At 35.7% G+C, this 17,959-nt stretch overlaps 3 protein-coding genes across 5 annotated transcripts in view; 2 read left to right on the plus strand and 1 right to left on the minus strand.

Moving 5' to 3' along the window:
- LOC104737409 lies at positions 9,192 to 11,473 on the plus strand. 2 transcript variants are annotated; one of them, XR_759732.2, is made up of 4 exons: positions 9,192 to 10,188; positions 10,309 to 10,461; positions 10,641 to 10,981; positions 11,180 to 11,473. XR_759732.2 is itself a non-coding variant. In XM_010457577.2 (4 exons), exons 1-3 carry the CDS (start codon positions 9,628 to 9,630, stop codon positions 10,833 to 10,835), a joined length of 909 nt encoding a protein of 302 aa, XP_010455879.1. In that variant the 5' UTR covers positions 9,193 to 9,627; the 3' UTR covers positions 10,836 to 10,862; positions 11,180 to 11,473. The 2 variants fall into 2 exon arrangements, 1 of the variants encoding a protein (XP_010455879.1); XM_010457577.2 differs by having other exon boundaries at positions 9,193 to 10,188; positions 10,641 to 10,862.
- Positions 13,835 to 16,274, plus strand: LOC104737410. 2 transcript variants are annotated; one of them, XR_759733.2, is made up of 4 exons: positions 13,835 to 14,217; positions 14,332 to 14,456; positions 14,586 to 14,799; positions 15,954 to 16,274. XR_759733.2 is itself a non-coding variant. In XM_010457578.1 (3 exons), exons 1-3 carry the CDS (start codon positions 13,957 to 13,959, stop codon positions 14,590 to 14,592), a joined length of 393 nt encoding a protein of 130 aa, XP_010455880.1. In that variant the 5' UTR covers positions 13,835 to 13,956; the 3' UTR covers positions 14,593 to 14,987. The 2 variants fall into 2 exon arrangements, 1 of the variants encoding a protein (XP_010455880.1); XM_010457578.1 differs by lacking the exon at positions 15,954 to 16,274 and having other exon boundaries at positions 14,586 to 14,987.
- Positions 17,474 to 17,959, minus strand: part of LOC104737411 — a 990-nt gene continuing 504 nt past the window's right edge. Inside the window, exons 2-3 of the mRNA XM_010457579.1 lie at positions 17,848 to 17,959; positions 17,474 to 17,741 (exon numbers count right to left, since the gene is read on the minus strand). The exon at positions 17,848 to 17,959 is cut by the window's right edge and continues 68 nt beyond it. Of these exons, the coding sequence (XP_010455881.1) occupies positions 17,532 to 17,741; positions 17,848 to 17,959 (322 nt within the window). The 3' untranslated portion in view covers positions 17,474 to 17,531. The remainder of the gene's footprint in view (positions 17,742 to 17,847) is intronic.

Below are 17,959 nucleotides of genomic sequence, written 5' to 3' on the forward strand. Positions count from 1 at the left end.
TAATCAGATAGTGTTGTTGATTGTTGTAGTTTGGGGATCATACATAGATTAGTGTGATTTAACCCTGGTTTCATGTATGAAGTGGCAAAGAACTCCTTTACCTCTGTTATTATGTCATCACCACTAATGTGCCAATAGTGTTTGTAGAATCGAGCAGTAAGCCCATCTGGACTCGGTGCTCTATCATCTCCGATTGAGTTAATAGCATCAAAAATTTCACTGCAAATGAATTCTTTGGTTAAGTCATCATTGATGCATTGAGTAACCATAGGGCTGAAATCTCCAAAATCAATTTGGGACACTAGTATCCCACTGGAAGTGTATGTTTTGGTAAAATAATCTTGAGCGTGTTTTACAATTTCAGTCTCACCTTGATATATGTTATTATAATCAGGATCGAGGCAATAAAATTTTGTGCATATCGAGATTTTGTACTGGCATGGAAATATGTTGTATTGCGGTCACCATAGTTGAGCCAATGGTTCCTACTTTTAAGTTGCCAGTAGTATTCTTCATCACGGTATGCTTGCAGTAGATTCCTTTGAATTTGCGGAATTTGCCGTCTTTGTCTTCTGTCTAGACTCTCCATAGCTTTGTTTAAAGATTCTTGAAGGTGGTTAATGCGAACAGAGGCATTTAAATTTTCTGAGTGTTTTCCTTTGGACATAGCCCTCTTGCATTCGTCTATTTGGTCTGTTATCGAATACCATGTATTCCTTTTGCATGAATTCCATCCTTGTTGAACCATGTATTCCTTCTGCATTTGGATGCTCTGCTGCCCACCTTGAATTTACCATGACTCTGTCTAAGCAGCATTTCACCGTAAAATTGCGTCTCTCACCAACCCAAGAGAAAAGATCACCCTTCGATCGTAAATCACTTAATTCATAATTAGCTACCATTTTCCTGAAGTCACGAAAAGACCATTCTTCCCTCAAAGGTCCGCCTACTTTTTCTGAGTTATTCAGAATTTCATTGAAATCACCAACTAGGAGCCAAGCTCCATCTCTAGTTCTTCCTAATGCTTCAGATTGATCCCAAAATAAATATCTTTCACTTTGGACAGGATGTCCATACACACAAGACAAATAAAAGTTCATATTATTATAAGTAATATGGAGATCGATCATTCGATCATCCTGGGAAAGACAGGATAATCTGACAGAACTCATCCACATTACAGCTACACCACCACTCCTACCATGAGTGGGTTGAGTTATTACATAAACAAATCCTAAAACAGAAGCAAAGTTACACACCATTTCACACCTATTTAAAGTTTCACATAAAAACAGAACATGTGGTTTAATAGTACGACATAAACGTTTCAAGCGAGATTAAGTCCGCGGTGCACCTACACCCTGACAGTTCCAGGAGACGACTCTCATGGAGGTGGTGGGGGTATCGGGCCCCCCGCACCTCCATCCAATGTCTTGCCGCAGCATGATCCTTGAGATTCACTTCTTTCCTTCTTGTGGATGTGAGTAACAACGAACAAATCTTCTTCTGCTTCCCAACGTTGAAAGTAAGACTCCCTTAATTTCCTTTTCCCAGTAGCAACCTACGGATCAGGGATCATCTTATCAGCAAAACCACCCTGCATAGTAGACTCAAGAACAAGGTTATTACCTTTTGCAAACTTTGTTACCAGATAGAGGAGGTGCTCTGCAATCAGTTATGTGTCCTCAAAAAGACTAGGGGAAGAGGAATCAGAGTCGTCGGAAATGATGAATTCCCTCTTTGCCTTGGTGAAGTGAAGTCCAGGAATTTGGATAAGAGGATTCCTACTGAATTGTACATCAGTAGACGGTGTCGGGGTTGGAAGGTGGTTACTCTAACCAGGTTCATCATTAACATCTGGTTGATTCTCATCATCCGGATTATCACCATCATCATTTGGACCGTTTTCATCATCATTATCATCGTGGTCAGGGTCATGTGGGGGATCATCAAAGGCAATGGGGCATTCCTTTGAAAGTAAGGATTGTTTTGTAGTTTGAAGCTTTCAATTTCTCATTTCTGCTTAGCTTACAAGAGTGAGTTTACAAGCTTATTTATATCTAAAACCATAAACCCTAGATGCATTCTCGATTCCTCTAGAGTCTTCTGCCAGATGTCACGATCTTCTTGAGCAGGACGGATCAAGGGTGGCAAAGCGGTTTGACAGCTTGATTGTCTCCGTACTGTCTTCAGTGACTGGTGCTTTGCCTCGTTTCTTGTCTTTTTGCGGTGTGACCGTTGAAGAAGGCAAAGCACTCTTGGGCTGACTTTGGTTATTTCCAATCGCATTGGGCTTTGTTAACTTGTTCTGGCCCATAGCTTCCTTTCTCAGATCGACACCGTTTTGAGCAGGAACCAAAAGCTCTGGTTTTGGTATTGTTAAGTTATCATCCTTCGCATTGTGCGTGAGTAGCCCACATTTTGGGCAGAAATTTCGGAGTCGCTCATATCGGAACTTGAGGATTGTATTGTTCAGACCATCGAACTGGTAGTTTCGCTGGAAACGCAAGGGGTTGTCTAGGCTCCAATTCACACACACTCGTACAAACTCAACCCAATTTGCGTTGTCATCATAGTCCACTGCAGTGACATGACCCAATGTACTAAGCCATAGCATTTGTGAGATACAGGATTGGTATTCCTTTGATTTGGATCGAGAAAGGAATGATCTTCTGTTCTTCTTCAGTTATGTTTGGATACCACCGATGAATCGCCAACATCCAATCGTTGAAAGCCCATGGTCCACGGTAGTACCAAATTCATTGATTCTTCGGTATTGAAGACAAACAAAGCCTTTCCATCGCCGCTCCCAAGTATACGGCCACGACAGACCGTTGTTAAACCCCAGATTTTGGGCATCTGACTGACTAAAGCACGAAGGTTCTGTTTTCGTGGATTGGTTACAGTAACAATCAGGGCAAACCGATTTATCGCAGCGGCTTGTCCACATAAACCAGGCGGAAGTGAGACTTGGGCGTCATTGATTCTGAGATTCAGATCTTGCAAGGATTTACGAATGTCACTCATTGTTGGTAGTAGTATGAAGAAATAACAGGGGGAGAAAGGGGACAGTAGGAATGACGATGAAGGAAGATTGTCTGAAACACCCAGATTTATAGTACATCCATGGCGGTTTCCTTTGACGGTTACTCCCCGATTTTTTTGGAAAAAAGTTTTCTTACTTGATTGTTTTAATTTTCGGCTAGAGTTGTTAAAAGTATAAATAAACGTTTTTATAAACTGATGGTTAAAATTGTTCACGCTTTTTTAGTTCAGGATTCTTCTATTTATTTAAAAAAAAAAGGTTTTAAAATTCGATCGGAGCAATGTTGACGGTTACTATTAAATTCCCAAATTAAAAAAAAATCATATGAAATTACTTATTTAGAATTAAAAATGTTTAATAAATTTGGAAACTTAACATTATTTGGGATTAAAAACAAATGTTCCTAACATTATTTGGAATTTCACATTCGCAATTGGCTCGGAGGGATTTACTCGGTCAAACATGCTTCTCAATCAATGCGGAGCCGAGATGACGATAGAAGATTCCATGCAAGCGACGAATTCGGACCATTAATCGGTGGATTTGAAAAGTAAGGCGAGAAAGCGTAAGACCGAGTTCGAGCGGGGAGAGGAGGAAGAGGAAGAGAGCGATGAAGAAGAAGAAGGCGTTGATGATGGGAGGGCCAAAATAGAGGAGGAGCCTAAGGCGAGAATAGAGTACTTAAAGGCACCGGAATGGGATGTGGACAGCTTTGATGGTTTAGAGTATTATTCTTCTCCGGAGCCGATACTTAAATCCTCCGACGAGGAATTTTCCCCGAAGAAGCTAGACAACACTATCGCATCTTTAAACGCCAGATGATCGAGAGCAAGGTACGTCCCGTCCTATAGTGTGCTTTGAGTTTTCTTGAGCTGAAACTAATTTTTAATAATTGTATAGATGATGATGAGGTGATTTCTACTCATAACTGTGTGTGTGTGGGGTTTATTTTAGGGATTTTACGGGGATCGTGAGCTTAGGCCAACTTTTCATTACAAAGGAATAAGTCCAATGAAGTTGGAGCAGGAAGCCCTTCCCGATCAAAACTTCCTCCAGTTCTGGTAAGAGATGGTTTATGTTTGTCTCCAAAAACTCAACCAAGACAAGGTTAATTATTACTTCTTTCCCTCTCTTTTTCCTCTTCCTTGTCCAATTTGTCATTCACCCTCCATTCTAATTCCTAATTCAATTCTCTAAGACAAACTAAAGGTCTCATATTGGTATTTTGTTTGAGCTTGAGGATTCAGTCTCTTAGATTATCTTTGGTGTGTCAACAGTAGCAATTGTTAGGTTGAAAGGATTGTAGTGTGCTAGCTAGGGTCTTGGAATTTTCAACCTGACAAGTTTTCAGCCCAAGCTTGGCATTAACATTTTTTTTTTTTTTTTTTTGTGCATGGTTCTCTAGGATTCGAATGTGGAGTTCATTGAAGTTGTGAGAGGTTATTATCGCCCAGGACCTAGATCAAAGTCATACATTACATTTATGGCCAGGGAGAAGCCTGATGGACCTCTTGTGGAGTATCAAGCCAAGTGTATGGTTACTTTGGACGGCGAGAGTCATCCCATCCTCTGTAGACCGGCTCCTACGTTAATGCCTTGATACCAATAACTTGTTTAAGGTAGGGGTTGCCCTTAATCAGTTCAGATTTGTTGTGTCCATGCTCAAGCGTGATTAGATTATATGTCATAATGTGTTTGAATCTGAACATTTTATATTCTCATCTTTAGACATTAGATGATTCTTAGGAAAATGTACATGTTTTAAGAGTACAAAATATAAACTATATTGTTTGAATCTGTGGGTGATGGGTTCAATTTCCGGCATTTTTTGTTCGACTTAACCAAATGCAAACCGTATGATACGTTGGAAGCTTTCCATCTGCCTATTGATGAAGCTTTACAACGAGCACACATATAACAAGAGGTAGAAGCAAAATGTCCATAAATAGACTAAAGATCAAGCATCATTCTTCAACAGAGGGACATATCATATTTGGTGTTGGTGGTCCTGATGAGTGGGCTTTCGTCTGAGTATACCCTAGTGTTATCATAGAATAATCAATAGGGTGTTGCACAAAAAAAAAAAAAGAAGAAGAATAATCAATAGGGTATGAGGCTTAAGACTATATATAGAAAGGCGAGAACAAATGAGAGATCATCGAGTATTTGGTGGGTTATCTCAGGGGGAGAGGGAGGACCCCCTCCTTCGAATTCCTCGATTCCTTGAAATTCCAGTTCTATAATCTATCAAATCCATATTTATATCTATGAAATCTCATCTTTTGTATGCTACATGATCACCGTACTGAGATGAATTTTCTTCCATATTTTTGTCAACCGATCTCTTAGTGAATTTCTAAAGTGGTATAGAGGACACAAACAACAAATTGATTTTACGTAGAATTCGCCAAATCAACGCAACTTTATTCTGATTCTTACACAGTCTATTCTACCTAATATGATTGAACCTGACTAAAGAACAAATATCAAGTTCATTATCTTTACAATCACACACTCACCTACAAAGTTTTTTTTTGTGGTTTTAAAGTTTACAACCGTATAACAATATTCTAGAGTGCTAAAATGACTCGTGGCCAGCCTAGAATAGTAATATGAGACTCGAGAAAATCCTAACTGGATATTCTCTGAGTATCACGCTTTTGGAAATTACTTGCTCGTCAAGTTCTTCCTTTTTCTTAGTTGTGGTGAAGGATAATTGTCGTATCTTCAACCCTTCTTGGAGCATTACCTCAACTGTTACAGACTTACAGTCCTGTCACATCAGCTTGATAGGCAATAAAAACATGGTGAAACGAGGGTGAGGGGCGGAACTATATTCCAAGACAAATGACATTTCATGAATTCGCCATAATCGAGTGATGGATCGAGAGTGCAGATGTGCACTTCAATTGGTTTGATTTTTGTAAGATGTTGAGGTAAGTCGAATTATTTCATTTTGGTGTTGTAAATATGGTTTAGAATGAGGGGTTTTTGCAGAAAATAGGAGTAAATTTCATGTTTTCTTTCAGGAATAAAAGAAGACCATAATCGAAAAAAATTGTGTTGTGATCGTGTGTGTAAAATTTAAAAACAAATGCCTAATCATTTTTGTTTTAATTTTCGGCTAGAATTGATAAAAGTATAAACGTTTTTATAAACAGATGGTTAAAATTGATAACGGTTTTTAGTTCAGGATTCTTCTATTTATTAAAAAAATAATTGAAGGTTTTAAAATTGGATCCGACCGATGTTGACGACTATTAAATTCCCAAATTAAAAAATGATACTACATCATATGAAATTACTTATTTAGAATTAAAAATGTGTAAATCAAAATTAAGAAAGAAAAATAAATGTATAACCAACATTGTTTGGGAGTTCCTATTTTGTTAAGGAAAACTATAATATAAGTGGGAAAAAATGTCATTAAAATCCCGAAGTTAGCATTTTCGTTGATTTAAATCACTAAGTCTGAAAATGTTGAAACAAATCATCAACTTTTTGTTGACTTCTATTTAAATCACGAAGTTTTGTTGACTTCGCCGTTTGAAGCATATCGTTAACTGGCCAAAACGAAGATATTAAACAAGGTTAATTAGGCGTTGACGAGTTCCGTTAGTTATCATTACGACGTCGTTTTCTTCTTTAATCTAATCCCTAAATCGAACATTTCTCACAAAATCACGAAGTCTTATTGTTCTAGGTTTCGAATGTGGAGTTCGTTGAAGTTGTGAGAGGTTATTATCGCGCAAGACCGAGATCGAAGTCATATATTACATTTATGGCCATGGAGAAGCCTGATGGACCTCTTTTGGAGTATCAAACCAAGTGTATGGTTACTTTGGACAGAAAGAGGCATCCCATCCTCTGTAGACCGGCTCCTACGCCAATGCCTTGATACCAAAAAGTTGTTCAATCAATCAAGGTATGGGCTTCTCTTAGCCAACTTGTGTTTTGCTCTGTCTAGACTCAATACATGTTTAGAGAAGTATGTCATTCATAGATGCTTTTTTCCTTGGAAGCTATGCAATATCACACGTTGCTTGTCATGCATATATAGATGTATTACGATATGAAGAAGAAGGAAAAAACAAAACAATATGTCTTGGCCAAGCATTCAGGTCATGCATGATTTCAGAATCATGAACTGGTTTTCTTTTTTTTTGTGTGTGACCTAGGATAGGATTGGGGGGGACTCAAAAGGATGGACTTGGCAAAGGGCGCTGTTATAACAAGTCAGATTATCTCGTTTCTAATGATCTAGTGGATGCAACATTTTAACTTGTGGTCTTAATAGTCTCGTCTGTTTTTGTTTGGTTATCTATCATGTGTCGACACTTCGGTAGTATTTTTATTAAGAGCACTATTTCTTTTCTTTTAGGTTTAGTGGTGCTTTCGTTGCTTTGGTTTCAGTTTGTTTATCTAAAACTTGTGTTCATTACTGCCATACTTGAGGGAATAGAGCAATGTAGTTTCTCCAAGACGTTAACCATCTCTTTTTGTTTTGCTTCCGTTAAAAACAAGCCATCTACTAGTTTTACTACTGGTTCATTGATGCTGCTATATATCATATTAATTAACCGATGAACAGTAATTTTGTTGTAATCCACCCAAAGATTTTTGTAAGAAGATTGTCATTCACTCTATGCAACCATTTGACGGAAACAAAAACAAACAACTACAACAATAACAGTGTGTATTGTTCAAAATCAATAATCTACAAACTCTCAAAGTGGCCAAAAGATTTTAAACCTTTATAAGTAATTACAGATCAAATGTATATAATAGGAATTAAAAGAACATATATATATATATATATATATAACTCATTTATTTCCGCCAAAGACAAATCCAGCGCCGATAACAAATCCATCACCGAGTAAACATCCACCGCAGAGAACAAATCCTGAATCGAGTACACATCCACCGAGGAGAACACATACATCGCCTCGAAATCCTCAACCACTATCTCCTACTCCTCATCCTCAACCAGAGCATGTTCTGAATGCCCAGTTTGTTTTGCCGCAACAAAACCCTAATTGTGAAGAGGAAGATGATGGCGAAGAAGAAAACCAAGAGCAACAAAACCCTAATCCAAATGTAGACTACTAAGATCTTTTGGATGGTTTGCTAGCTCTTCTAGGCCGACAACATCGACCACTCCTATCTGAGCATCCTATCCCTAGAGTTGAGACTCTATGGTATAAACTCTCTCCTTTTGTATGTCAAATTTTAAACTCGGTATTGTGTCTTTAAGTGTAGTTTGAAAATACTTTTTATTTTTTTCGTTTGAGAATCTCTATTGCAACACAATAGAAACAACTTCGCAAATCGCATGAATGTGTTTAGTTACTTCAGTTGTTGTTTGATATTTAATAGTTTCAACTCCATATAGTTTTGATAACTTTAACTCTATATTTAGTATCAATAGACTTACTCAGTTTATGTAACATGCTTAACCGACACAAAGGAAAGCTGTCTCGACCAATTGTTGGAATCGTTAAGAGATAGTTTGATGGGTCGTACTACAGTTGGACAATCTTTTTTATTTATTTTTTGGACAAACACTCCAATACCCATTCAAGAGCTATATTTCATGACATTTGCAGTCACAAAATAGTTTTGACAATGCCTTATTTTTTTACTCTATATATGACTTAGTATTGTTGCTAACTACACAGTTTTGTGTTATTGTAGCGGAAGTATAGCTCGTTAAAGAAAGGTTTTTGAAGACAGCCAAGAAAAGGATGAAATATATTGTCAGTCATACTAACAAGAGTGGTGTAGAATCACCATGGACTGTAATATATTATGGGATTTTATGAGGGAACATTGGAATACAACTTATGCCATTGAGAGGAGTGAGAATGCTTCATAGAGCAGAAACTCTACTCGTGGAGGTCTATGAATGCACAAACACTTAGCTGAAATCATTTGTGAAAGTTCATTAAGAAATTGTAAGACTTCTCTTTCCATCCACTTCACCTCAAAGCTTTTCTAATATTTCCATGATTTAATCTGTTTCACTATCATTGTAAGAAGAAGAGTTGGGGCATCTTATATCACTTGTCGAAGTGTTTCTTAAAACACATACTCAGCTTTATAGATCATTTATGGATGAAAAAGCTAAACAAGTTTGTGAGACGTAGGTGAAAACCATAGAAAAGAGTCAATCTAAAATGGATGATGATGGTCCATCAGAGAATTCCTCTGAATATTCAACTCATTTTACTCTCTCCCTTGATAAAAAAAGTGAAATCTTCTGTGATTTGTTTGTCTTTTTTTTTTTTTAATTTGAAGATAATATAAAGATTTTGGGAATTTCACTTTCTAGGGAATAGGGATCTAGGGTTTTACTCGATCAACATGTAAATTAGCATTATCTTAAATTTTGGAACTAACATTATTTGGGATTAAAATTTTATTTTCCTTTTTTGTTCAAAAAAAAGTGTTAAAAAGCTAATAGAAATGCCCAAAATTTTCGGAATTGTTGTTTGTTTTCTTGGAAAAAGATTTGGTAATTTCGCACTCACAATTGGCTCGGAGCAGAGAGAGGGATCTAGGGATTTACTCGATCAAACATGCTTCTCAATCAATGCGGAGCGGAGACGACGATAGAAGATTCCATGGAAGGATCTTCTTTAATGTTTGTATATTCTTACCTGACAAAGCGTAAGGCCGAGTTCGACGCGGAGGAGTTAGAAGAAAGCGATGAAGGACTCGGAGATGAGAAAGTCAAAATTGACGAGCGTGAGGCTGATAAAGCGCTCTTAGAGGAGCATGAGTGGGATATGGACGGCTCCGACGGTTTAGAGTATCATTCCTCCACGAATTCGGACCACTCATCGGTGGATTTGAAAAGTAACGCGAGAAAGCGTAAGGCCGAGTTCGAGTTCGAGGAGGAGGAGGAGGAAGAGAGCGATGATGAAGAAGAAGGCGTTGATGATGGGAGAGGCAAGATAGAGGAGGAGCCTGAGGCTAGAATAGATTACTTGAAGGCGCCTGAATGGGATGTGGACAGCTTTGATGGTTTAGAGTATTATTCCTCTCCTGAGCCAATACTTTCCTCCGACGAGGAACTTTTCACCGAAGAAGAGATGGAACACTATCGCATCTTTAAACGCCAGATGATCGAGAGCAAGGTAAGTCTTGGTAAGAATTTGAGCCTAAATTTTTATGAAACTTTGTAAGAATTTAATAGATGATGATGATGATGATGATTTCTACTAATAACTGAACTGTTTGTGTGTGGTTTATTTTAGGGATTTTACGGGGATCGTGAGCTTAGGCCAAGTTTTCATTTCAAAGGAATAAGTCCAATGAAGTTGGAGCAGAGAGCCCTTCCCAATCAAAACTACCGCCAGTTCTGGCAAGAGATGGTTTATGTTTGTCTCCAAAAACTCAACCAAGACAAGGTCAATCATTATGGTTTATGCTTTGAGGATTCAGTCTCTTTTTTGGTTAGCAATTGTTAGGTTGACAGGATTTACAAGCTTCTTACATGTTGGGTGGATTTTTGGGAATTTTAAAGTGTTCTGCCCCCAAGCTTGGCATTAACATTTTTGTTTTTTTTTTGTTTATTGTGGTTCTCTAGGATTCGAATGTGGAGTTCATTGAAGTTGTGAGAGGTTATTATCGCCCAGGACCTAGATCAAAGTCATACATTACCTTTATGGCCAGGGAGAAGCCTGATGGACCTCTTGTGGAGTATCAAGCCAAGTGTATGGTTACTTTGGACGGCGAGAGTCATCCCATCCTCTGTAGACCGGCTCCTACGTTAATGCCTTGATACCAAAAACTTGTTCAATCAATCAAGGTATGGGCTTCTCTTAGCCAACTTGTGGCCTATTGAACGGCGTAGACAGAGGGAATTCTTCTGTTTCGGAATGGACATTCTGCTGAAACTAGACTTAGAGGCTACTATGTTATAGAGAAGTATGTCATTCATAGATGCTTTTTTCCTTGGAAGCTATGCAATATCACATGTTGCTTGTCATGCATATATAGATGTATTACGATATGAAGAAGAAGGAAAAAACAAAACAATATGTCTTGGCCAAGCATTCAGGTCATGCATGATTTCAGAATCATGAATTGGTTTTTTTTTTTTTTTTTTTTTGTGACCTACGATAGGATTGGAGGACTCAAAAGGATGGACTTGGCAAAGGGCGCTGTTATAACAAGTCACATTATCTCGTTTCTAATGATCTAGTGGATGCAACATTTTAACTTGTGGTCTTAATAGTTTCGTCTGTTTTTGTTTGGTTATCATGTGTCGACACTTCGGTAGTATTTCTTTTCTTTTAGGTTTAGTGGTGCTTCCGTTGCTTTGGTTTCAGTTTGTTAGTCTAAAACTTGTGCTCATTACTGCAATATTTGAGGGAGTAAATCAAAGTAGTTTCTGAAAGAACGTTAACCATTTTTTTTTTCTTTGTTTCTTTTAAAAACAAAAGGCATCTCCTTGTTTTACTACTAGTTAAATGATGCTGCTATGTAACATATTAATCAACCGATGAACATTAATTTTGTTCTAATCCATCCAAAGATTTTTGAAAGAAAGATTGTTACTCACACTATGCAACCATTTGACGGAAACAAAAACAAACAACTATCAATTACTTTCAAATTCTCAAAGTGGCCAAAAGATTTTAAACTTCCCATCGTTTGGTAGTGTAATCCTGAAATAGCCATTGTTGGCAAAACTTGTTCCCCATGAATTTTGGACCACCAAATATTGTAATCCACTTCTTGTCACACCGTCAACTAGGACCAAAAAAGCATGTTCTACCAATATTCCACATGCACTAGCTGGTACATGATAGATGTCCTACAATAATAATTTAAGGGTGTAAATAGTTGCGCAATTGAAAAGGTTGAAAGAGTTGAAAAAAATTATTCAACCAACTTTCACTCTTTGAATGGAAGAGGTTGAAAAAAGTTATTCAACCCATTCAACTTAAAAAGTTGAAAAAATAAACTAATCCTACAACAAAAATGTTCAACCATTATTTTGGAGATGAATGTGTTAAATAATATTCAACCCAATTTTGTTCAACTTAATATTTTCAACTTCCTCAATTTTAAGCAACCATTTGCAGCTAAAATGTCAAATTTATATCAATTTTATTTCCATGTTAAAACAAAATCAGTTTTTACTTACCCCCATTTCGATACTAAATAGTTCAGGATCCGCCTCAACAACAATTCCCAATGGAAATGTGTTAAACTTATCATAGATAAAATCTTTAGTAGCATCTTTTCTAAACTCAAAGTCGCTTTTAGTTTTCACGCCCTTCACTCCAGGTCCTGATATTTTGTTCTACACAAAAAGTTTATAAGTAATTATAGATAGTATATTAGGAATTAAAAGAACATATGTATAAAACTCACTTACATCTCTATGAAGCCCAACATCTTTGATGTATTTGATCGGTATGTTTAGATTTCTGAATGCATACTTATCGTTTTGGTTTCTTCCTTTGATGTACTCAGCCATATGTCTATCCTTGTTGTAAAAAGCTTGTAAAAGTCACATGATAACGAGTGAACAACAAGTGTCTACAGAGACAATAAAAGCAATTATAAATTAAGTTAATTATACTCCCGCGGTTTCTAATTTATCAAATTTTTAATTTTTTCACAAATATTAAGAAAACTTATTAAAACTTGACTATAAAATGTCTTGTCTTTTTTGTAAATTTTGAATTTTCTATAAATCTAAACCAATAATATTTAGTTATTTTTCTTGAAATTTACAATTCATCATCATAACCTATTAAAAGTACATTGGTAACTTATAAATAATATCTTTTTGAAACAATTGTTTGTCTAGAAATAGGATTAATAAGCAACTGAATAAATAGCATTCAAATTAGCCATGCGATTTGGCACGAACTGACTATACAAAACTGACCCGAACCGGCTATTTTGGTTGTGGTTCAAAACTGGTTTGGCAATCATTCAGTTCAATTCAAAGAGATTGAGTTATATGTTTGCTTAGGGGTAGTTTGGGTTATGTATATTTCTGTATATTTTAGTTTATTTTTGGTATAAATTTGTTTTTTTTAAGAAAAAACAAGTAAACAAGTATACAATCAATTTATATAACTTAAAAATTGTTCCTCTTCAATTCTTCTTCTTCTTTGTAATTTTACAACAATCTATGCTCAATTGCAGCAAGCACAAATCCAAAGCTTTGACGGAGTGGAAGTTAATGTTTCCCAAATTGAAACAAGGCTAGATTTAAACTCACGGTACACCGCGAATACTTTTTTATATATAATAGAAATTTAACTTCTATTTGTTTGTTATATTTAGTTAAGTGGTATTTGGATTGTTTATTATATTTAGTTAAGTAGTATTTAGATTGTTTATTATTAGTATAAATAAGAAAATACATCATAAGTAATTTATAAGATATTATCTGATTAAGACACAATTGTGCTAATGATTTCATTATTTTACAGAATTTAGTTAAATTACCTTGATTTGATATGTCTAATATTTGTATTGTTAGACCAAATAATTAAATGAGAACTTAATCCGTATTTTAACATCAAATTAATAATATTTTAAATTTATACTAATGTCAATTCAAACCTGTCAAGTTTTATAACCCCACCATATAACCATATTATATAGTTTTCTAAACTATTTCTAAAAAATGATTGTAAGATTTTATTTGATAAAGGAAACTAACAGTAAAGTGGAGATATTATAAGGATAATATTCGATTCAATATATCAATTTATGAATATGATGTTAAATGTAAAGATTGTATAAGTACAAACAAAAATTGATTTTTAGAAAAATAGAAATTAATTTAGAAGAGATGTTTTAAGAATCTCCTTCTTCGTCGTCGTCTCATTACGTACCGAGACGACGACGAAGAAGGAGATTCGAGCAAGTTGATGGGATCCATGGAAGCGGTGGAGGAAGACAGCGTTGGTGAGAATGAAGAAGGCAGTGACGAGGAAACCAAATTTGCGGAGCCTGAGGCTAAAATTGATATGCTAGAGGCGCTCGAGTGGGATGTGGACAGCTTCAATGGTTTGGAGTATTATTCATCTCCGGATACGGACTATTCATCCGATGAAGAGCAGCCTTATCCCGACATGGAAAAGGCTAATAAACACTATCGCATCTACAAACGGCAGATCATCGAGAGCAAGGTAAAATCACCACACCACTTGGCTTTGATTGTGAATTAAACTAGATTCATGAATATAATAGATGGTGCTTTTTATGCGGTGTGATTGATTAATATGGGTTTTACGCGGATCCAGAGTTTAGCTTATTTTATAACTACAAGAGCATCTTCTCATCGATTAGCATGGAACTTGATGAAGCGCTTGTTGGTAAAAGGGAAGATATGGTGCATGTCTGTCTCCAAAAACATAATCAACATAAGGTTAGTTCTCTTCTGTTTTTCCCAATTCTTATTGTGGGTTTGTTTAATCATTCATTTACCCTTCTTACTAGTTTTAGTTGTGTAGCTAAGTCTGACTCATTTATGATTGTTTATTGTACATGGTCGTAGGATTTGAATGTTGAGTTCGTTGAAGTTGTGAGAGGTAATTTTCACGGAGGACCTAGATCAAAGTCATACATTACATTTATGGCTAGGGAGAAGCCCGACGGACCTCTTGTCGAGTATCAAGCCAAGTCTATGCTTACTTTGGACGGCAAGATGCATCCCATCCTCTGTAGACCATCATCTCCTACGCCAAAGCCTTGAAAACCAATACTATAAGGTGAATTACAAAGTTAAAAAAAAAAAAAAAAAGGTTAGATTATTACTTTCCCACAGATTTTCTTTCCCTTCTCCACAAACACTTAATTCACCACAAAAATCTAAACAATACCTTTTGTCTGTTTTTTTTAAGAACAAAGTAGAAGACCTCATGCATACTACAAAAAAACTTGCTTAATAGACATATAAAAAAAAATATTGAGAAAATTATAAAATTGTTCGTTTAGTGACAATAATATGTTTTGTTTTATTTTCTTATCAAATTTTAACATTATTTATTTTTATTTTTTTATGGCAACAAATTTTAAAATTATTATAGAGGAAGAAATAGTGTTTTCCAATATATAGATTAAAATATTGCAATCTCTATTTTAGAGGTAAAAATAGAGTTGAATTGGTGTACATTTTTTTAACTTTAAAATAGAGTTCTAAAAGTAAAAAACAACTCTATATTAGAATAAAATCTACTCTAACTTATTTTTATTTTCAGCTCTAAAATAGATATTCCTATTTTTTTCACTATAAAAAAGACTCTATTTCTTCATTTGCATTTTTTTATAAATAAAAGAATAAACTATTTGGAATATGCTTTTAGAGGAACAAATAGAGAAATACATTAAAATAAAAACAACCTCTACTAGAAAATTCCTCTATTTCACACTAGATTAAAACAGAAAAATATATCTACTATTTTTTTTTTTGGCAACAGATAAATACATCTATTCTTTTTTTTTTCAGCAAAAATGACTTATATTGATGAATTTATGAAATCGTTATACAAATGACTTGATAGCTAGCCAAGTTGGTGGTGAAAAATGTTCTGAGTAAAAACTTTTGGAAGTACAACCCAATTTTGCTAAAACATGAGCAATTGTATTACAATTTCTTGGTGAGTAAGCAAATTGAAAATTCTGAAACTGGGATGCCCAATGCTTGATATCCTTGCTGATGCCTTCAATAGATTGATTAAAAAGCTTATTATTAAGCAATTTTGTGAGTGTATCATTGTCCCCCTAAAAGATAACCAATCTTAGTCCTCAAATCCATGTTTGTTGAAGTGCTACTAAAAGGGCTTTTGCTTCTGCTTGTAATGGGAAAGATGTGTAGCCTAGGATAGATGATCCCCATCCCTGAGAGACTCCTTGATGATCGCAGATAATCCATCCGCATTTTTCTTGGTGTGTTAAAGGATCAAAAGCAACATCATAATTACACTTGGTAAAGGAGTAGGGAGGTCGTAACCATGATTTTGCCGCCTGATGGCTTTCTTGGTCTGGGACATCCTGCGCCTGTTCTAAAAGGTTCCTCCATTCTCGCACATCGGATTGTGCTCATATCACAATTATATTCGGGTTCTCTTGCATACTCTCAAAAACGAAATTGTTTCTTGTTTTTTAGAGATGCCATAAAAGCCAAAAAGGAAAATTTAAGATTTGATGGCTTATTTGCATCATGGTGAAAATCAAAAATAGATTCAATAAGAGTTTCAGTGTCGATTCAATAAATACATCTATTCTAAGAAGCAAAACAAACGTCAAAAAGACTAAATTGGTGTTAAAACAACTTGACTTTTATTGGGACTTGCAAAAGACATGATAAGCCTTGCCTTAAACGGAACTAGTCAATGTTGATTTTATATTATCAAGGACTAAATAATACAACTACATAATCTTTTTTTTTTCTTCTTAATCCATAATTGATTTTATATTACCAAGGACTAACGAACTTTCATGAAATTATGAATAAAAATAAGTAGATAAGAAACGATTGAGGTAATATAGAGAAAGTTTGATAGAAAGAATCACTACATTAAGTCTTGTAATGTATCCGCTGCTGTAATTTTTTCGCGATTGACATATCCTAACGAGGAGAATGGAAGTTTCGACATCCAGTGGTGAATATCATAAAGTAGAGTACCTATTATGTGATGGTCATCTCCATAATTGATCAGATTCACAAACTCTAGATTATCTCCTTTAATTTAAACGAGATAATATATGATCTTGAAGATTGAAGCGAGATTCGCACATCCAGAGAGAAAAACTTGTCTGTAGTCCCGAATGATCCAACATGTATTTGTATGTATTCTCCCTAAAGAAAGCCACTATAGAAATTACATTTATTTTAGCCAACCAGCATGAGGACGGATCCATTGTCTGCTTCGGTCCCTTGTTCGAATTCGAGGTAATTGTTAATTGGTGCTCTCATTCTGGTTTTGAGGCTAGGTTGCTTTTATCCATTCATTATCATCATACACTCCCTTTCTTGCTTCACAATCTGGACTACGATTAATCTTAAAGAGAAATTCATTTCTTGATTTCCATATATACTGATTTTCTCGCAGGTTGAGAGGAGCATACTTATGTTTTCGATCAATAATATCCGAAAAGAATAAATGCATGCATCCAATATTTGTTTGCACCAAACGCCAAACCGCCTGCTCGAAAGGACAAGTAACAAGTTTAAGCATATGGTTAATGGTTTCTTCTTCCAGGCAACATCTTTGGCAGATCGTGTCAGCATGGATTTTCCTTGTTCTGAGTTGAGTAAGGAACGCCTCTAGCAAAAAGGCAACAATCCATTCACCCATATTTTACTCTTTTAGTATTCTCTTTTTCATTCATATTATATTATTCTTACTCAAGTTTTGGAAAACATATCTGCAAAAGCTTAATCTTATGTCTAGCTAAGCACTAAAACAACTATTTAATGCTTGGACCAAGATCCGTTAGACTACATATCTGGATCTAGCTTGGGACTTGGCCTGCAAAAGATAGGATAAGTCTTGCGTTGTGATTCCTTCTTGGCAACCTTGGCTTGATACTCTACAAGAGTATCATCCTCGTCAGACTCTTTCGCCATGAAAGTGATATACGAAACAGTCCACGAACCAGGAGAAGACCCTGTCATTCTTACAACATGATCCAATTTCACATCGGTTTCCTGAAAAGAAAAAAAACAATCAATTGATGTATAGCCAGCCAATTCACACGTCTCTTAAACCAATAAAACAAATGTCAAAAAAAAAAATTGCAATAATGAAACTTACGTTTAAGGCATTATATTTGCGAAGAGACAATCTGGCCATGTCTTGTGCGTATTGAAGCTGTGTCCTCCCTTTAACCGGAGAATGTTCATCGTCCAGAGATTTAAGTTTGATT

This window comes from Camelina sativa, chromosome 13 (genome assembly GCF_000633955.1).
Source record: "Camelina sativa cultivar DH55 chromosome 13, Cs, whole genome shotgun sequence".
Taxonomy (NCBI): domain Eukaryota; kingdom Viridiplantae; phylum Streptophyta; class Magnoliopsida; order Brassicales; family Brassicaceae; genus Camelina; species Camelina sativa.

Bases quoted from the DNA above. Each gene is read 5' to 3' on its own strand.
- LOC104737409 (XM_010457577.2), top strand. From the start codon at position 9,628: ATGCTTCTCAATCAATGCGGAGCGGAGACGACGATAGAAGATTCCATG. The intron at 10,189-10,308 runs GTAAGTCTTGGT...GGTTTATTTTAG, and splicing joins GCCAGATGATCGAGAGCAAG to GGATTTTACGGGGATCGTGA. The intron at 10,462-10,640 runs GTCAATCATTAT...GTGGTTCTCTAG, and splicing joins AAAAACTCAACCAAGACAAG to GATTCGAATGTGGAGTTCAT.
- LOC104737410 (XM_010457578.1), top strand. From the start codon at position 13,957: ATGGGATCCATGGAAGCGGTGGAGGAAGACAGCGTTGGTGAGAATGAA. The intron at 14,218-14,331 runs GTAAAATCACCA...ACGCGGATCCAG, and splicing joins GGCAGATCATCGAGAGCAAG to AGTTTAGCTTATTTTATAAC.